Source organism: Ambystoma mexicanum, chromosome 4p (assembly GCF_040938575.1).
Source record: "Ambystoma mexicanum isolate Mex_15411 chromosome 4p, UKY_AmexF1_1, whole genome shotgun sequence".
NCBI classification, from domain to species: Eukaryota; Metazoa; Chordata; class Amphibia; order Caudata; family Ambystomatidae; genus Ambystoma; species Ambystoma mexicanum.
Window position 1 is genome coordinate 1,130,366,345 of NC_090927.1, and position 21,613 is coordinate 1,130,387,957.

General features: G+C 44.8%; 1 protein-coding gene across 1 annotated transcript in view; it reads left to right on the forward strand.

The window, feature by feature from the left end:
* The window catches only part of LOC138453673 (alpha-tectorin-like), a 412,421-nt gene extending 392,747 nt beyond the window's left edge, over positions 1 to 19,674 (forward strand). The window contains exon 9 of the mRNA XM_069606719.1: positions 19,030 to 19,674. Within this exon, the coding sequence (XP_069462820.1) occupies positions 19,030 to 19,202 (173 nt within the window). The 3' untranslated portion in view covers positions 19,203 to 19,674. The remainder of the gene's footprint in view (positions 1 to 19,029) is intronic.
* The last annotated feature ends 1,939 nt before the right edge of the window (positions 19,675 to 21,613 follow it).

Below are 21,613 nucleotides of genomic sequence, written 5' to 3' on the forward strand. Positions count from 1 at the left end.
CTGGCCGGGTGGTCGGGCCCCCACTGAAGCACCCCAGTGGGAGGCCGACTGACGAAGTTCGTCAGGGTGTGGGAGTCCATCTCCACCGATCGTTGGGTGTTGGACACCCTGGCCAACGGGCACTTGCTGGAATTCCTAAAGAAGTGCCCTTGCATTCCTACCGTGGCCAGGAAGGAGAATCACGTCCCTGCTGTTGGAGGTAAAGGCGATGCTCAAGAAAGGTGCCATCGAGCTCGTCCCCAGGAGGGTCCGGGGCTCCGGAGTATACTCAAGGTACTTCCTCGTCAGGAAGAAGACAGGCAGTTGGCGCACCATCCTAGACCTGCGTCATTTAAACAAATACATCAAGGCGCAGAAATTCAGGATGGTCACCCTCCAGCACGTACTGGGACAGCTGGAGTAAGGCGACTTCCTATCGTCGCTGGACCTGGAGGATGCTTACTTCCACATCCCCATTCTAAAAAGGCACAGGAAGTTCCTCAGGTTTGTGGTTCAAGGACGCCACTACCAATTCAGAGCCCTACCGTTCGGATTAAAGTCGGCACCCAGGGTTTTCACCAAGTGCCTGGCACCAGTGGCGGCGGGGCTACGCCTGCAGGGGATCCACGTCTACCCCTACCTGGATGACTGGCTAATCCGCGTTTGTGGGCGAAGCTCGATACAGTGGAGCAATTGGCCTCCCCTTCAGAGGAGAGGACCAAAACCATCCTGGGCAAGGTACGGCGACTGTTAGCCCCGGACCTGGCCAGGGTGAGGTCCATCAAGTCCCTTCTCGGGATGATGTCCTCATGCATCTACCTTGTACCCCTTTGCAGACTTCGGATTCGCCCGCTACAGGAGTTCCTCGATGCCCGCTGGTTTCAGGCGGGGGACTGCTTCGAGGACAGGATCCGCCTCGACGAGGACTTTCAAACCCCGGCGTTTCAGGAGACGGTGACTACGGACGCCTCTCTGGAGGGTTGGGGGACCCACACCGGAGATCTCCACGCAAGAGGCCTTTGTCTCCCGGAGGAGAGGGCTCTTCACATCAACATCTTGGAGCTCCGTGCAGTGTTCTGGGCGCTCAAGTCGTTCCTCCCGTCCCTCAAGGACAAATTGGTGAGGATCTTCACCGACAACACCACCACGATGTTCTACATATGGAAGCAGGGAGGCACCAGATCCCCAGCCCTATCCAAGGAGGCCCAGGATCTGTGGCACTGGGCCGTCGCCCAGGGGATGTTTCTGGTTCCCTTCCACCTGGCAGGAATAAAAAACACCATCGCCGACTCACTCAGCAGGGAGCTGCGCTCGTTCCACGAGTGGGAACGGCGCCAGGATCAAGTGGATCGACTCTTCCAAATATGGGGCAAACCCCAGATCGACCTGTTCACGACGGCGACGAACTCCAAGTGCCAGAGGTTTGCCAGCAGGTTCCCACAGCCGAGGAGCATGGGCGATGCTTTCTCGTTCCCTTGGGACGGCCTGTTTCTATACGCGTTCCCTCCATTGCCGTTGCTGCTCCGCCTCATCAGCCAGCTCAAGAAGTCCAGGTGCAGGATGATCCTCGTCGCACCGGCGTGGCGAAGGCAGGTCTGGTTCCCGGACCTTCTGGACTTGTCAATGTCCTCTCCAGAGAAGGAGGCGCCATTCTACACCACGACCCACAGTCGCTGAACTTGCAGGCCTGGCTCCTGCAGCGCTAGAGTTTGGATGGTACGATATCCCGGCTGATTGCAGAGAGATTCTGGCAAAGGCCAGGGCGTCCTCAACTCTCAAGTGTTACGGTCATAAATGGAAGAGGTTCTCTGTCTGGTGCCGTGCACAGAAGATTAACCCTCTGCGGATTACGGCCCCTCAAGTGCTGCCGTACTTACTGTCGCTGGCCAAAGCTGGACTGGCTCACGCCTCCATAAAAATACATCTGGCTGCCATCTCCCGATATACCAGGACTACGGGACGGGCGTCCTTGTGGTCTCATCGCCTGGTAAAGGAATTTATGAAGGGACTATTCCGTTCATTCCCGCCTGTGAAGGCTCCTGCCCTGGCGTGGGAACTTAATGTGGTGCTGACCAGGCTCATGGGAGCCCCATTCGAGCCTATGCATTCGGTGCCCTTGAAGTTCCGGTCATGGAAGACAGCGTTCCTCGTGGCCATCACCTCTGCACAACGAGTGGGAGAGATTCAGGCCCTATCTTGCAAGCCTCCATACTTGACTTTTCATGACACAAGGGTAGTGCTTAGGATGCACCCCTCCTTCATGCCCAAGGTGCCGTCGGACTTCCTCCTCAACGAGCCCTTGGTGTTACCAGTTTTCTTCCCGTCGCCTTCGACGCCGGCCGAGAGGACTTTGCACTCGCTGGATGTAGCTAGAGCGCTGAAGTTCTATGTGGACCGCACAAAGAGTTTTCGGAAGACGTCACAGCTATTTGTGAACTTTGGGTCTGTGAATCAAGGGAAGGCTCACTTGAAGACTTCCATTTCCAGATGGCTCTCCAGCAGCATCATGCATTGTCACCGGTTGGCAAACCGACCGCTGCCGGCCGTCCGAGAGCCCATTCGACCAGAGTGATCGCTGCTACCACGGCGTTCCTGTCTGGTGTGCCCCTGCTGGACATCTGCAGGGCTGCTACGTGAGGTCGACGCACACCTTCACAAGATTCTACTGCAACCTGTTCGCTTAAGGTGAGCCTGGTGAGGAGGTAAGAGATGCTTAATGTTGAGTTGTTGTATTGCTTAATGTTGAGCCTGTTGCCACCCCCCTTGGTTGTGCATGTGTATACTGCTATGTATTTTTTTATTCATGAGCATGTTAATCCATGCCAGACCCCATGCTGGAGAAGGAACAAGTTACTTACCTGTAACTGTTGTTCTCCAGCATGGGTCTGGCATGGATTTACATGCGAACCCTCCCACCTACCCCTCTGCGGCTCTTCACTTGGTCATACTGCCACTTGGCGTGCTACCAAATCTGAGGATGGCTGCCAGAGGCGGGGCTTAGGGAGAGGGTAGTCATTGGCTGGGGGCAGTATGACCCAGAGATCAGTGATTGGTTACTACTAAGAAAGAAAGATCAGAAACAAAACTGATACTGATTTTTTCTTTACCGAGGATTCCCAGCCTGACGACGGGGAATATTCATGAGCATGTGAATCCATGCCAGACCCATGCTGGAGAACAACAGTTACAGGTAAGTATCTTGTTCCATGGACGACCTAACCCTGAATTTCAAAAGTGCTGTGAGAAAATGTCCCCCAAACCTAGTCTGAAAGCATATTTTTGTAGGAGGAACAGGGCCTTGAAGTTCCGGTCAGTGGCTTCTTCAAAAGGTCAGTGAGTGGGGCTAATGTGATAGAGAAATGGGATATGAAGCACCAATAATAACCAATAAATTGCAGAATGGCCTGTATTTCCTTAAGGGTTCTTGGGTAGGGTAGTTTCTAATTGGCTTACACCTTGTGTATTTGGGGTTTGACTACCGTGCCTACGATGAAGTATCTAGGATATTTGTTTTGGGTGGAAGCTATCATGGTTTTCTGTTCACCTTCAGTTTGTAGTGTTGAAAATAGATTGTCAAGGAGTTTTAGGTTTTCTTCTCAGCTAGTACTCTATACAATGAAATCATCTAAATATGCAGCAGCATAGATCCCATGGTTCAGGAGTAGATGATCCATCAACTGTTGGAAGGTTGCATGAACCCCTTGTAGCCCAAAGACAACGTTTATGAACTGCTACAAGCCTCGGGTGTTGTATAAATGGTCTTCTCACTGCCGTGAAGCTGGTGGGGTATCTGCCAATATTCCATTGTGAGGTTGTTCATGCTTATATACTGTGCTGGTCCCAACCTGTCAATCAGCTCATCCACACGAAGTATGAGATAGGAATAATATATGGAAATACTCTTTTAGCTTTGTGAAATCCATACAGAAGCATACGGTTTCATTGGGTTTGAGGGCCAGAACAATTGGGAGCACAAGTGGCCTATGGAGCATCTAAAGCATTTCTGCAATTTCTTATTCAACTCAGGGTATTCAACTTGGGAAAGTCAGTATTAGAACCACGCCTCTGGCTTGGTTCTAATACAGTTTTCTGTCCAGGTGTGATGGCCATGCAGGTGAGAGAATACCTCTCGTCTAGCCTGTAGTATGCTCTGCAATGTGTCCCTCTTTTATGTGGACAGAGTGTTGCTGTGGGTCAGATCCTTCATGCATGTGAGGCCTGTGAGTTTTTGTATGGTGTTCATCTATGGACACTCGCTCATTTCCTTTATGATTAAGCCTACCAGCGCTTTGGGTTCATGTCATGTTCCCATGGCTCGGTTCCTGGCCCTCCTCTCTTTTCTTTATACACAATCCCACTGGCAACACTTATTCCTTCAGTATTTTGCATCACTTTTATGATGACAATTCCCAAATTGACCTCTTGTTTTCCAGTTACTCTGATACTTTTCACTAAAACCTTTCCTCCTGTCTTCTGTCCATTCAATCATGGATGTCTGAACATTTTCTACATCTCACCCAATCCAAGACAATTTTGTTCCCTGCTACACACACCCTCCTCCTTACATCTCTTTTCCTCTTTCTCTTTCATCTTCTGCTCATAACCTGGAAGTCATTCTGTACTCCACCCTATCCTTTTCCTCGCACATTTCTTCTGTGGCTCATTCCTACTTTTATCATCTTTATGAAGTCTGACGTGCTTTTCCCTTTCTCTCTTTTAACAGCATAAAAATGTTGGTTCCTCTCTCATCGTCTCCCGACTCTTCTACTGCTCCTCACTTTTACTTAACCTTCCTTATATCGGTTGGCTCCACTTACATCTATCTATAACTCATCAATTTTTCTTCTCTTTCATCTCCCCCTTATGACTCTATTGTTTCTATTCAGTCTCTTTGTTGGCTATCCTTTCAACCCCGCCTATTATTTCATTGTCTTTGTATTGTTTTCAAAAGTCTTCACGGAATGGCTCCTCTCTCTCTTTCATCTCTGACCTCTTTCTATTCCCACTCTCACTCTCTATGTTCCTAGAAGCAATTTCTTCTCTCTGTCGCCTACACTCCCTGTGCTCAGTCTTACTTTTGCTCCTTTTCACTCTTAGCCCCTAAGTTTTGGAACAAACTCCCATTTGACATTTGATCCTCCCCTCTTACTCTCTTTTCCTCACTAGCCTTAAGGCTCATCTACTTTCCTTATAATTATTTCATTTGGACTTGTTATTACATACTTTGTACCATTGCTTTTTTGTTAAGCACTTTGGGGTATAGCACTATACAAATCCAATAAAATAAAAATACAAATTTGTTTAATAAGTTGGCAAGATGCGTGATTGGAATGGGTGAGAGGATTATGTCCATAAATGAGTTCAAAAGGTGAGAATCCCATGGAAGATCATAGAGTACTATGCAGAGTTATCAATAAAAGAGGTGAAAATCAATCACCATTCATTCCTGTGTGGCAGATGGTCTTCCAGATCATTTGTTTAATGGTTTGATTTTATCCTTCATCCATTCCATTGGTTTTGGGATGGTACACAGAAGTCTGAAGCTGCTTTATTTGTAAAACCTGGTATATGTGCTTCAGGATGGAGTATCTAAAATTGGTTGCCAGGTTCATAATTATTTCCCTGGGCAGACCCACCATGTTTGGGTCTCTTCAGATAGCCAAATGGTAGCCGAGAAGTTTTCAAAATGAAAGCTGCTCTCCGTCTGTGCCAGCCGTTGGATTTCTTGTGTGTACTAGCTGCTTTCTTTAAGTCAGAGACACCCAAAGCAACTCAGGGACAATCTGTCTCTAGTGCCTTCCACTTCAAATGGGAAATTCCATGCAAATAAGAAATCCAACGGCTGGCACAGAAGGACAGCAGCTTTCATTTTGAAAACTTCTCGGCTACCATTTTGCTATGATAATGGACCCAAACATGTTCACAGATATAGGAATCTGGTGTGTAGAGGAATGAAAAAGAACTACCTGAAGCACAAGACACATTTCTGCCCCTGAAGAATGTCCAGTTACTTGCAACACTGAGGACAGAAACTTATATAAATTGGGCTATACTGACACAGTGGGGAACAAGAGAAATTAAGTTGCCACTGTGTTTTTTGTATCAAGCATTTGTGAGCTTGATTCTGTGAGGTGGAATAATTGTATTATTGTACACTGCTATGTTGTGTATATGTGTTTTAAAAATAAATGTTTTTTGTGACTTGTGCTTGAATAAGTGAATGAATTAAAAAATTATACTTTAGGAAACATCTGGATCATTATTGACTACACGGTACTAAGCCCATATTTTCTAAGTGGTTGCGTAAAGATTCTTGGTATCTTATGGTACATTATGTTGTGTCATTTATAGTCTGTGGGCCATCTGCAACATGGAAAATCAAAACCTTGTTGGTACCAGTACCTGCTGTGTTGGAGGGCTATGTCTCTTGGGGACCACTGTGGGTATAGCTCATTCTCCTTCACAAAACAGGGTTCTTCCACTCGTGGTTCTTAACCTCGTTCCTCTTGTTCCCAAGTGTGCCCTAAGCTAGGATCTGTGTTTTGGGCCTTATATAAGCTGTGCCCCTCTGGTTGCAACTGCTAGTTTGGGTTGTCTGACCTCATTGTGATTCATCCTTCAAGCCTTCCTCTCTGGGCGCCACTCTATTCTGCTTTTTGAGCGGTGATTTGTTAAAAGATCTAATGTCCTCTACTGCAAAGGAAGCTTGTTTATGCCATCCATCCTCTAGCAACAGCACAAGTGTCATAAACCTGGGCACATCATACCCAATCACAACTGGAACAGGAAAAGATGGTAGGACCACTGCCCTGAACTTGATGGCTTGATCAAATACCTGCAGTAATACATCTTAGGTCTGGTACTTCTTTGACTCTGCATATATGCAGTAAAGCCATAAAAAATGGCCTCCTAAGCACTCTCAGCTGTTTGTAGGTTGCTGCTGTCACCGAGCGGTTGGGTGGGTTTGTCATCCAGAAGGGCCATTAGCGGTTTCTCTGATGCATATATCAAAGGCTCCAATTTCCATTGACTCTGCTTCTGTCTTCTTAAAACACAGCCAGGAAACATGGTCTCATTCACCCCAATCATAACGCTACCAGACACTATGGCAGAAAGGTGTACTCGGGCTGTGCCCTCGGGGTAACTGTGATACATTTTTCTTCTGTCACCCTTGGTTTCCTCCCTTCATCGCCTTTCAGGCAGGGAGATCCCCTCAAGGCCATTTTGTCAGCCATTTTGGTCAGGGTTTGCAGCCATTTATCAGCTAAATCCTGGATTCTCATCATCATCCTCATAACAACTTTATTCAGAAATGAATTACATAAAAGTTATACATTGTGTCACAATAGAGCAAATGCTACAAGAAATAATTAAAAACAACATACAAGATAAAATACATCAGGAAGAGAAATACACAGAAAAACATCATATACAAACAATGCAGAAATTCTTTTAAAAACCTTTTTGATGAATTATTGCACTATCCTCAGGAGAGAATCTCTCTTCTTCCATTCACTGGCTATAAAGGTTGAGACTGCATAAATAACATCAGTAAATGTAGCACATTTGCAAAGATGTTCAGTAGCAAACATTGTGGTCATACCGTGATTTTGCAGGCAAGCTTTTAAATTCCTTCCTCTGATAGCGTTATATTGTGGACAGAAAAAGGGAAAATGCTGGAGGGTTTCACTCTCAAGGGGACAACAGGGACATATAGGAGACAATTTATTTGCCATCCCACTTTGCTTTAATTGTAGCCAGAGGTAGATTTCCAAGCTGCATCTTTAATAGTAGGGTGCACTTCAAAGGATCGTCTATAAGTACACATTAGGTGTATCGTCTTTGCACATTAGGTATTCATACCGCATAGACAGATCATGGCACTTTGTGACATATTCACCCCAAATAAATTGTATCTGTATCAATAACAGTAGCGTTACATGTCACATCGATAAGCTTGGGGCTAGTTCAAAGCTCGTCCATATCCAACCTATAAGCAAATTCCTTTATATGCCAAAACCATCTGAGAGAAGTCACATTATTCTAAGACAGCACATCTCTCGTATCACAGAATTTCTGGTGGTACTCCACCGACCAAATACGTAACCATAATAAAATCGGCTTGAGGGCAATCAAGTCTGATATACAAAGGAGGCCCAATTCCATATGTAAAGGAACACTAGGGGTATTACTCGGGAGTTGTAATAGCTTTTTCAAGAAGTTGTTTTCTGTCACCGTCACGGCTTCAACCTTGGTTGAACCCCAGATTAATGCACAGTGAAGATTCCGGCCAAGACTTGGGCTCTGTAGATTTCCACAGCTGGAGGTACAGAGTTACACTTTGCTCTATTGGCAAAAGCCAAGATGCCATTACATTTTATCCCCAAGCTGAGGTCAGCCTTTGTCACAGGATTATCCCACTTCCCATCATTGGAGATGTTTACGCCAAGGTAGTCAAAGTTACTGACTTCTTCAATGCGTGCCCCGTTAATATCAGGTACCATATGGGAACAGCCCCCCTCTGCCCCCCCCCCGGATCTACCACACTTCATGTATTTAGGTTTCATAACATTGACCTACAAGCCCTTTAAATGTCAAAATGTAACAAAATGTGCAACCTTTTTCTTAAGACCCATTGGAGTGCGTGAGAGGAGGACAATATCGTCAGAAAAGAACAAGATTTCGATTTGCTCTCCTGCTAATATAGGAGCATCTGAGGTCCCCATCGGGAAGTCATCTAGCATCCCATCAACAACAAAAAAAGGGGGGGGGGCGAGCGTGCCACCTTGCTTGACACACTTCATTACTTTAATGGTATCAGTTGTCTCACCCCCAAGATCCCATCTTAGTCTGGCTGGAGAGTCGGCATAGAGCTCCATCATTGCTTTTAACAAATCTAATGGAACTCCCTTATTAAATAGGGCCCCTCACAAGGTGAGCTTTGGGATGCTGTCAGAAGCGACCTTTAAATCCAACAAATAAAAGATGGAGGCTGCTCTTATTTAAGTTCACATATTTTTTATAAATATAAATTAGTTTTAGGATTTGGTCGACAGTGCTCAGGCCTTTTACAAATCCCACTTGCAAGTGGATCATCGCATCCTGCTCAGCAACCTAACCTTCCAATTTGGTTTGTAACTAAGATTTTACCAAAGATTTTACTACTAATAAATAGCAACTAAATCGGCCTATTATTACCTGGGTCAGCGCACTCCTCCTTTTTAAATATGGGCACGATTTCAACAAGGCTCAAACAGGGGGTTTGAAACCAGTCCGCAAAATTACATTTCGCAACTTGTGCAAATACGGCACCCACATTTTTGGTCTGCTTTTAAACAAATCTGCTGGCATATAATCAGGGCAAGGCTTTCCCTGAGACCTGGCATTTCATTGCCTGAGCCACTTCCTCAAGGCTTATAGTAAGTGGTGGGATATATGCACACGCAAGACCAATGCCATTAAGTATTTCCGAATGACTGGCAAAGTTTAACCTATTCTCCTGATATAATCCTGAGAGCTGGTCAAACCATGCACTTTCTGTGATTGCCACTTGCACAGGGTTTTGCAGCACGGCCAGACCCATTGTCGCGATTTTCCAAAATTCCTTGGTGTCTTTATCGGCCAAGGAGTTTTTTTAGTAAGTCTCAGAGGTTCAAGAAGCATAGTGCTTTTTTCTTGGCTAGAATTTTCTTATATTCTTTGCTTAATATGTAGATTTCGTTCGCAGACCCGGAAGCTCTATTTTTTAGTGCTCCCAATTGCCTAACTTTGGCGGGCCCTGCATTCACAGTCACACCAACCCTCTTTCTGTAGTTGTAAATCCTTAATTTCCTTCACCGGTTTGGTGTGCCATTTACTGAAAATAACCAACATTTGAGAGGCCGCCCTAAATATAAAACTTATATCCTCAAGCCCAACAAACCTTACAGTCTCAAAATCTGGCATCGCTTGATGGTATGACTCATTGAAGTTATTAACTAATGCTGCTTCACCCCATCTCAATTTAGGCCTATTATTGGATGTATATATCTCCTGAGCGGCACTGGGTAACACTTTATTTGGTAGATATACACCCAAAGTCATACCTAACAAATGATGATCACTATCTCTTCTCTTGTGTTGTGCACCTCAAAAGATGTGACCATGCCCCAGGTGTCCAAATTTACCCCAATGTAATCAGTGTGACTATTCATGTCACCACTAATATATGTTGAGGATGGCGGGCATCTGGAGGGTCCCGTCCATTACAAGACTGTAGCCCTACTCGAAAGAGTAGTTCTGTGGTTTGACGTGCATATTTATATTTTGGTTTCTTCATGGGGGCAACACATTCCGATATTCCCCAGATAACATCTTCATCATTGAATTAGGCTAGTTCTTCACAGGGCTCTAATTGAAGATTCATATTGCCTGCTTCTACAGTGCGTAATTTGCCCCTGTGCTTCTGATGTTCCACCACCAACCCCTACTGCCAATTCAAAGTGTCCATGCCCTTGGTGCCATATGACCTATTACAGATGTCACAATTGTAGAATGTAAATTAGGGATTAAGCTCAAAAGATAAACACTGCAGATAGCGAGATTGTGTCTCAACCTCAAAAACATGGGCATTAAGTGCACATTTATCCAGACACATAGCTCCCCACTTGGTCACCCTACACCACTCAAAGGTATGGATGCCGGGATTGAAACCATCCAGCATGCACTGTTCAGCAGCCCATGTCTCCTGAAAGCACACCACATCAAATTCTCTAATGGACGTTACCAAATCCGGGTCATTCAGATGTCTCAGGAGACCCGCAACATTCCAAGATGCCATTTTAATTTTCTTTAACCACTTAACTGCTAAGAAAATGAGCCAAATGAAGATTCCCATTCACCTAGGATGAGCAATCTCATCCTTAACACTTAATGGAATAACACAAGCCTACTCTTAACGTGGGTGTTAGCTACATCCAGGCCTCTTGGTGGGGAGGGCAGGGGATGTCGAGACAAAACTGAGGATGGCTGAGCAACCATTACTGAGGAGGCCATAGTTTGCATTCCACTGAAATTATTGCCTCTTGATTGTATCAGTGGTTGTGGTCTTCCCCTTATTTCAATTTTCAAGTCAGTCACTTAGATTGTCCTGGCGTCAATTGACAGCAATCCCGCCCTCAAATAATCGTTCACCAAAGACAATTCAATATAGTCCAGCCCCCTATATGAATCTTGGCAGAAATGCCCAGTGTTTAAAAGATCTGATCTGATCACGGAAAGGTACTGTAATGTATGTCTTAACCAGTGGGCAGATTTGCTAATAAGGCTGTCCCTGTCTTCCCACCCCACCTGGTGTAACTTTGGTACATTTCTTAAATATATAGCATCTTCCTTGGGTCGTACAATCTCCTCCGATTGTTTTTTGCCAGTGCCAAGGGATCGCGGGATTGGATTTACAATTCAGCACTTGACCTCAGGTTAATTGGCACAGCTGTGGCAATAGCTTCAGGGACCTTTAACCATTTGGATGTACTCACAATGGGACTGGGATGGTTTTTGGCATGTTTCTTAATTGCTTTATTTACAGCCTTTAGGACAAGGTTTTGTCTAGTAGATGGAAGCCCCCTTCGTTCTGCTGATATTGGGGGTACAACCACTTGTTCATCTATTTGGTTGCCTCAATTCTCTCATTTCTACTTTAAGATCAGATGTAAGAGATGTAAGAGCCACAATCTCAATTTTGGCCCATTTGCAGCTCAGACCAGGCACACTCAGCATCCATCAAATTACACTGATCCTGATGGGAATTCCCAGCAGGGCCACTAAATAATGGGGGGCTACATTTGGACTTACTGCTATCAACAACAATGTCAGAATGTACCCCGAAAGAGGAAAAAAACAATTTGAGGTTGGACCATGTTCATTAATAACTAGTGGCAACGGTACTGGATTAGGCAGTTCCCAACTCGTACCCGGACCTCCTGTGGTGCTACCACACACTTCCTCTACTGCTAAAGCTAGAGGTTGGTTGGGTCCTTCAAAAACAGGATGGATTTCAATAGGAAATGTATAAATACACCCCCCTGCTGGTAATCCGGTCCTGAGCTAGCCACAAGCACACAGTCAAAGAATTGATTATATCACACACATACCGCAGGGTCCCCCCATTGTTGAGCCAGTCCTTCGGAATTTCTGATGGCATGTTTCCTCGTCAAAACCCATCCTTTCTAATATGGATTTTTTAATAACCACAGAAGGTGTGTCCTTAGTGCGATTAGCTGCTCAAGAAGCACTCTTCGTGACCCTGGTCATCAAGGGGGACATTTACTTTCCCCATCTGTTTTGGGGCTATAAAGCGATCCGGGCCACAATCTCTAAATCAATGAAGAAATGCATAGTATCCCCTGCCAAGGTATATGACTGGAGGACAGATATTGGAATATTAGATTGGACCATAATGAATGGTGCTACCTCAATGAGTTGTGTCACATTGCTTTGGCCCCTGTCTGCTGTATTTCTAACAGTTGCAGGGCTTGATGGAACGCATACCTGTCTGTGTGTGACTATTGCGTCTGAAGTTGGAAAGCCTGTTGTAACTGTTGTTGGCCTTCGGTTAAAGAATTCACAAGGGCGTCCATGGTGTTCTCTGGATACCACTTCTGCCACCGCTTTGTGGGATTGACTTTGGAAGAAACACCAGGACACGAGTAGGCTGCTCAAATGTAGGGTTTAATTTCCTTCTCAAATCTCTGCATTCTTCCTTTGGATTCCTCTCCAAATGTTGTGTGACATGCTGAGGGTTCTGTGGTCTCTTCTCTCGGCCAGGCAATGCCCCTTGTTGGCACTAATAGGACCAGGTGTTTGATCTAGACTCCTATTCTCCAGGCACAAAATCGTGAAGAAAAGATGTGACGCCTTCTGTGATTCCTCCTCTCTCAGACTGCACAAATCACAAGAGAACTTATCAGGGGTCACAACCCTGTGACCCTGATTGGGGCTGTGAGTCTATCTCGCTGCCTACCCCTTCACTCTTTGTACTTGCACCATCCACTGTTGGTGGAAAGCAGCATGTGGTGATGGGAGTTGGTGGAGTGGAAATCCTAGGTTGCCAGCTCCAGTGGACTTTGGCAAACTGCAGTTTGGTGTCCTGGGCTAAGTGCAAAGTCATGCCCATTTTAAGGTACTCTCCTGACTTCTAATCCAGAGATTCTCATACATGTCTGGCGGTCCCTGCCCACAAGGACTGATCGGTCCTAAGGATGCTCTTGGCACTCTGTGCCAGAGATGTTCGAACCCCTTGGGTCTTGTGATTTGTTTGCTCCGGGAAGAGTCTCTCCATTTATGGTATGAGATCTCCATGTATGGTGTGAGAAAATTCGACAATCCAAACAAGGTGGACCTGTGACCTCAGGACTGCTTCTAGACAATGCACTGTCATTCTGGGAAAGACTCATACTTGCTCTTTCCCTTTCATTGCTGCTAGTCCTCGCAGCACTCCAGCTGAGTCACCCAACACCCACATCCCGATGCAGGTTATTTTTACAAGGTTTTTTTCCCTTCAGCTGATGGGGTTATTCAACTTCTCCTACATTACACAGCAGTTCGAGACAATGCAGAACCCAGTATAGCCATGCTGCCCATAGCTCCACCCTGGGTGAGCCAATCAGAAGTATCCCTCCCATCCCCAAAACCCCTCCTTACCTTGCAGCCGCTGACTCGCAGTGTCCCTGCACCGCCTGTTCCCTTTCACTTCCATGATCGGGAACCCTTGCCGCAGGGTCCTTTCCTTTTTTTTGTCTTTTGGGATGGCTTCGGGGGACAACACTGCAGCCACCGCTCACAATATAGTGAGCAACTGTGCTTGGGACACCCCCACAGCCCTCCTTTTTTTTCCTTCTTTTTTTGTGGCTTTTGGACTGCATGGATGATTTGGTCAAACTTTTCGGCCGTTCGGAATTTTCGAACGGCCGCAATTTGGCCAAATCACCCATTCAGTCTAATACACTTGGTCATTCTGGATGATTCCGCACCATCTTACGTGGTGGAATAAACCTGCCTTTATCAACCCTCCTGATTCTTTAGTTCATCTAGACAATCTCTCTGATCACTACCAGGAGCCATTTCAAATGTAGAGGAGAAAGAGGATTTGCACTCCAGTGTCCTAGGTGTTGGAATGCGTTCCAGTCTGATATTTGTAATTTATTACCTTTAGGAAAGCTGTCCAAACAAATATTTTGATGTAATTATTTGATGTTCCTTCAGACCAGTTATTCTCTCAGCTGTTGGTACCTAGATGCAGTTTGCTTAGCAGTGTATTACAGGCACCATTAATCAATTCAAATCGATATACTTACAGGAGCATTGCTAGTGGGCCCCTATTAAAACCATTTTAATTTTATCTTGTTGGATGTTCCAGCAAGTAGCTGTGACTTAGCTCACCAATGTTATATCTCTTCTTCATCACACATGGTTAATGCAGACAGATTTCTTACCTAAAACTTGCAGATAACTGGTTGGGGAGAGGGAGCGATTAGCGTCCAATAATTCAGCTCCGTCCCTTTTATGACATATCCCCCATTTTTGTTATCTTTTCCAGGTTATGGCCTTAAGCTCCCTTTCTGCAGCTCTCAATTCCTCTGTATTCCCCAGCCACTCTTCTCAGCAGTCTCATTCCAGACTCTCTACTTCCGTGACCACTCCAATACCAGAGATTCTCAGGGTACAGCATCTCCTTCGCTCTCAGAGGTTGTTTTCTACACAGTTGACAGATGGGTCACATTCTCCAAACCCTTTCCATTGACTGTGAAATCTCATTGTCTGGCTTTCCCATACCAGTTCATCTGTGACCTGGTCTCTCAACAACTGAGCACTGTACGATAGGTTCAGATTCAGTTTGCTAGAACTGCGATAGCCTTCCATCGTTCTCCTGCGTTGATTTCTGCTGCACATCCTGCTCATCACACCACACTTCCTCTCTGGTCATCTTCTATTTCATGTCCCATGACTCCACACTCTGGGTCACATGTCCATAGACAGTAAAGAAATATTTGTTTTCTATTAGACTTTCTATGGTAAATGAGAACACTTCTCTCTTTCTTTCTTGTCATATTTTCACACCCACTTTGTCTCTCTCCATAAACCTCACACATTTCTTCTTTCTACTTGCACTCCCTCTTAACCTCTGAGTGTTAGACAATCTAATAAAAGGTTTTGCACCTTCAAAGTGAGTGCTAGTTTACAAGACAAATTGATTAGGGAAAATAGCACAGCAAATATTTTTAACACTGATAACAATTCCGAGAGAAGAACGAAAACGAATATCATGTTTTTGTATAGCCTTTGTGCCAAATTACTCCTGCTTCTAAGGGCTGCAATTTTAAGGGGGGGCGGTCATTCTTGCCTAGTTTTTCATGGTACTCTGATGAAATAACTGCTGCTCTGCAGGAGTGAGGGATGAGTGGTGGCTAAACGGCCTTCTCAGCACCACCCTATTGCAAAACCAGCAGTGATCTCAATGATAAAGATTAAACAGGCACAGCCTGACAGGTATACCTCCATCACCTCTTTTGGTAGAGCAGACCGATGGCAGGATATCTCTTCAGGAGCTGTTTGAGCTGATAACAGTACCAATCCAAACAACTTTAGAAAAATTCATCCAAAATAAAATAATGCCCAGTCAACATTCGAGAAAAATAAGATCTTTAAAAGAAAGCAATGCAATTATCGAATTGAAAACGTGAAAAATCCACCTCTGTAAAAGAAACATAGAGATTGAAGACCTTTGATGTAAAGCGGCAATCTGGGTTGATAAGCAGGGGTTTTCAGGAAGGAGACTCAACAGCAATGTACATTTTTCAAGTATATGTCTTTGGACGGTATAGATGGGGGCTTAAACGTCACTTTGGTCCTTTCAAATGGACCCAGAGGACAGGTTCCCTTCCAAATACCTTACCTTTTGTCTTTGAGGGGCTCAACACTGTTGAGCTGAGCTTCTTGGTGTTTTTGCTGCGGTCATACCAATGTCGAGACATTTGGAATTGTGCTCCGCCAATGGAGAGTCACTGTCTAGTCGGTTTGTTGTACGGGCTCCCATTTGGTCGAGTCAACATTCAGGATGGACGAGTATATGATTTGATTGATTTGATTTGTTTATTTGATAATGCGCACAAAACCCAAGGGTAGCCGGGCGCAGCAGGTACAAAGTTACTTAAGCTTACGTTACATACAGAGTATAAAAAAACATAACAATGCGGTAAGTACATGTCAATACACAATACATGTCAATGTCAGTACATGTCATATGGCTTCCAATGGGGCCGGACAGCGGTAGAGTCGGCTGTGAAAGGATGCTTCTGGTGGGTCGAGTTCGTATTCAAGACAGGTGAGTGGATGGCTTCCAGCAGGTCGATTCGGCGTGTGATTCAGTTGCCTTTATGGATCCTTAATGGGTCAAGCCAGTGTCTGAATGGCTTGATGCGCCGAAAGAACTTCGAAGGTTCGGAGAGTGCCAAAAGCAGCCACACAGGACCTGTAGCAGCTCATAGTGCATCGAGCTTAGTAGAGTCATCTCTCAGACATCTTGAGGTGAGTAAAAAGAACCCAAGCTACTTATGGACTTCCATGTTGCAGGAAGGAAATTCCCAGGGACCCCAGGACAGGGTTCTGTGTCCCCAAATCCAGGAAGATGGCTGGCACCAACAGGGGGTCCTTCAGATCCAGCGAGCAGGATCCTGCTTCCAGTGCAACAGCCAGTAGAAAGCCCCTGGTCCACAGCAGTTCACCCCTACTGTTCCGTGGGGATGGTTAGGGAGCAAAGCTTGCCTCTGCCTTGGAGTCCTTTTGTATTCACCTCCCTGGCAGAAAATGCTGGAATAGACACTATTGCCATCAGATGTCCAGTGAATCTTTCTTGAATTAAGAGTCCAAAGATGAACAAAAGAAGGAGAGGGTTCCTCTTCCCTATAAAGCCAACATGTCTCAGTGGGCCCAAAGCAAGCCTGCTATATAGGATCCAATCCAGGGTGTTGTAACAAGTGTCATTTGCCTTCTGACATCATACCCAGAGTGTCTTGACCTTCAGTAAATTTGGCAGTGGAAAGGAAGTTGTAGAGAGCCCTAACATCAAACAAGATGGTGAAACCCCTCTTCCAGCCTCCCTCTCCCCTCTGGCTAGTCCAACTCTGACCACTTCCAATTTCTGCTGACTTCAATGGGATGGCTGTGGCCAGCACACTAATGTGAGTATAGCATTGTTATCTCATTGCCGCCTTTGAAGCACCAACTTCCTGGAGATCTGCTGGGTAGGGTGCCTGTGCTCTGGGAGGAAGGTGTTTCCCTCACTGCAGGAGGCTCTAAGAGGCAACTTCCTGGACATTATCCCACATGGCCGTTGTGGGGTCATCCAGGTCAGGTGGATAATACACATCAGGTCTGTCAAGCTGAAGTCGTTCTCACAAGGCTGACACTTGTAAGATATCCATTTGCTGTGGCAGTATAATTGTGTGATCTTAGTATACACCATACCACAACCAAGCATGTGTCACCAGCTTGACACATATGATTATATTTTGAATCTGAGGTCATGAATATTATAAAAACGCTCTGGCTATTCCACCCTCACCATATATCCATTCTGTCACAGTTACTATAAACCTTGGAAGCATGAAGGGCTGAAAGGCTGATTCAGCATAATCAGATTGAAACATGTTCCCTACAGGCTGAACACAGACATGAGCACTTAACTCACTGCGCTAACTTCACAGCTAATATATTTATATTGATCTGAGACAAAGAGACAGGAAAATAGAGCTTGTATGAAAACTACATACAAATAAATAGCAGTGCATGGATCACTTCTATCACTGGGTGTTTTAACAATGTGATAACTGGATACATAGACCAGTTGTTGCTGGTCGTAGAGGAAGGATGTGTTCGCATCACACAGAGCACAATAAAGCATCAATATAGCATTAGTTCTTTGTGACTGTGTACATGTAGGGGTGAGTTGGGGGACTAAGGACATGATGTGACTGTACATCTCAGGGTCTCCTTTCAGGGTGAAGGGTTGCTTTATTAAAGTAATCTTAGATGTATGGACTGTTCTGAAGCTCTTGATCGCAGGGGGCATACAAATCCAGTAGTAAGGAGCAATGGGAGTACAAAAGCTGAATCAGGAGGGCGTATAGCGTATGCAAGGAATGCAGAGGTCGGGGGGGTGCAGGGGAATGGAGAACATGATGTAGGGAGTAGGGGCAGCAGGGGGAGATATAGGTACCTAAACTGGTGCGGGTGGGTGAGGTGACTGTGATTGTGTTTGGAAAAGGAGTCTGGCAAACGATGGCAGTGCTGCATAGAGAGTTAACCCACATAGTCTAGCAAAGTTGGTTAAATATAGTGTGAGCTACTACATTCAATAATTTTGTAACAGGGACAAATAAATAGAGGCGCATCACACCAGGAGACTGAAGCAGTAGTCCAGCCCGCTGATGCGAAGAGTGGAGATCATGGTTTTGGCGGAGCAACAGATATGGTGTTGCCAGATTTCATGGATGTTCAAGACGTTGACCCAGGTAGCAGTGGGGTAGTAATGAACAGGATGAGGTTGAGACCGCTATCAAAAACTACCCCGCGGTCATGAGCCTTGAGGGGTAGGACGAAGAATTCTGGGGGGAAGGATATGCGAGAGGGCAGTAAAGGTGATTGTTGAAAGCTGCAAGATGGACTACCTCTATTTTTAAACTGTGATCCCTCTCTGGCAGCCCTGTCAGATGGTGCTCTGACCACAACATTTCAACCACTGCCTTATTCCCAAAATGCTTATCACGTTTCTGCCCAGCCATGAACGTTGGCTTGCCACGAGCCATGAAGCCAGGTTTCAGATGAAGGGTTACAACGCTAATTACCGGTGCAGAATCCGGTGCAGGCCCTTCTTTGTTCATGTTGCTCTGTTCATCTTGATTACAATCAATCGTCCTGCTTCCTTTTTTTGGCTTCACCAGTAAGAGTTGCTATCAGAGCACCTTGATAAGAAGAAAAAAACACTAAAAGTTTCTCAATCTGTTCTTCTTGCAGACAGAGGGACTCTCCCGCCTGTGGAAACCATAGTCCTTGGAGGAGTGCTGCTGGGTGTGTTGATCATCACCGCAGTATTTGGAAATCTCTTGTACCAGTCCAGAAGGTCGTACCCCACCATGCAGGCACAGCTGACCTTGGCCAACATCCACCACTCAGAGGTCGCATCATGATTTGCATAGACGCAGTATTCTCCACTTACTCCACCAGCTCCAGCGCACAACGCGTGCATACAGCTTCATTTAAGGCCCTCTACCGTGGCCAAGCCTCAATTTACAGATGTACATAACTTTTTATTTTTATACCTATGAAAATTTGAAAATATGCCACTCTTGTCGATTCCTAGATTTCTAATACTGGGGTTTATATCTGAAAAAGGGCTTAAAGCTTTTATCTTGCAGACAATGGACATGCAATGCCCGCTAAGGAAGCAGAAAACCTAAACCTACCTCTGCATGTAAAAGTGGAGGCCTGTGCTTCTTCGCTATGTCATTCTGACATTTCCTGGATCCTTATGCGACAAAGGTTTGAGGGGTCTTGTACTGCAATGCAATGTATTCTGATGTAATCCTGGATGTGTGCAGTGCACATATCACTCCATCCTCGTTATTATCGAATAAATAATACATGATATTAAAAACAGTGCATGCTGAAAATGTGTGTGAATACAAAAGGACAACATTATTTCCACCTGTGAGAAAGAAACATATTGCTACTATTTTGTTCCCTTTCATTGCTGACACCTGAAAGCATTATCCTAGAAGAGATCCAATGTATGCACTCAGACTGAGAAATGTCTTGACTCACATGAGAATATAAAATTGGTCATGAAAGTGCATATGACAAATTAGAAGAATACAGCAAATACTGTAGCGACTGGTACTTACGTTCTAGAAATGCACATTTTGTGTTGGTAGTCCCTGCTGACCCCTAGTGTGACCCTGAATATCTGTGCAAGATTTGAACAAAAAAGCTATCACTATTATCCGAGTAAGGCTCCCATCAACGAAAAACACTGAAATGAAACAACTCCCATCACAAAACGTCTCTATATTATTACACTCAATCGTAACATAGACTGCCTATTCTGTATGTATGTTTTTTTTTTAAAGAACACACTTGACACTGCTCTTCCTTTAAACAAAGCAGATGATTCTTTTATATCATTAGTTGTTGTGTTAGGAATCTCAATTTGTGCAGGAAAAGAGAGTGGCAGTGTCCATTCATCTACTTCATGTTCAATTCTGGGACCATGACAAGGCAGCTTCTTTCCTTGTTTCTCTACCCAGGAGAGTAGGGTATAGTGTCGTTTTGCCAACAGGAGTTTTTTCGATGGAATTTTGACCAAAAAAAGTCCATCGTAAAAACTCATCGAAATATAGAGCGGGGTAAGGGGCTAAAAGGGGTAGGGAGGTTAGGCTAGGTATACAAATATAGGTCGGGGAGGTAAACTCAGGGGCAACGCGTTTGTCTTGGAAGCAAGACAACACATAGCAACACATGTTCGAATCCCGGGCTTGCACTTAAATATTGGTCGCCGATATTAAGCGTTTTATAAAAGAACAATTATAATTATAGGGAAGGGGTAGTTAGTAGGGTGGACCCGTCAAATAAAAAATATTTCGATGAGTTTTTTCAATACAATTTTATCGGTAAATATTCCATCGAAAAACTCCAGTTTTGATGCATATTACAATGTTCCTATTCATGATAAGAGCCGAAGTTCCTTTTTTGGGATCTTTGTGTTTGAGGGGAAAACGCTCATAGCAGGATTGTCTTCTCCTACATACAATGCACAATTTTGGAACACAGCCAAATCTTTCCAGCTGCAGTACACGGGGAAAGCAAGGTCTTCTAAACCCTAAGCCCAAGGCCGGTTCTAGAAATTAGCCAAGTAGTGCCCCAGTTATGAAGGTAACAATAGATAAAAAGTGAATTGTATTGTTCCTTCATCTCTATCTTCCAAGAGATGAGTCAGCAGCAGAAGCATCCAAGCAACAATAGTACAGCAAATACCAAAAAACAGAAATGTCCAAGCAAGATTCTGTAAAAGTATGCCCCTAATAAAACATTAAAGACCCACTCCTGTAAGGCAAGTACACATCATATGCCTAGGTTAGGATTCAATATGATATGATATGTTATGGGTTGTTTTATGTTATATTGCTGTTTTCTCCTCCTTCGTATTGTGTTTTATTGTGTCATTATCATGTGTTTTTATGTTTTTTATGATTTTTGCATTTGTGTAAAATCCTAATTTAGGATTGTATCACAATAAAGTAAAAGTAAGACTATAGCACTGTGTATTATAGTGCAGAATGGAAAGCAATTCAGGTCAGCACAGCTAGAACAATAAAAACACAAAAGAAAATTGTATACTTTTAAAAATGTCTTGGAGTAAGGTAGGAAAGTGAGATCTAACAAATCTCTGGGGCGCAAGATAAAGACCAGGGGTTTAGGTGCCCAGAAAGCCTTGGCATGGGGCATTTAGTACACAAGTTTGCTGCCCTTTGTCTCTTCAAACAGGCTCAACAGCATCCATCTGACTTCTTGGCGCTCATTCTTGCAGCAGAAGATTTCGTCT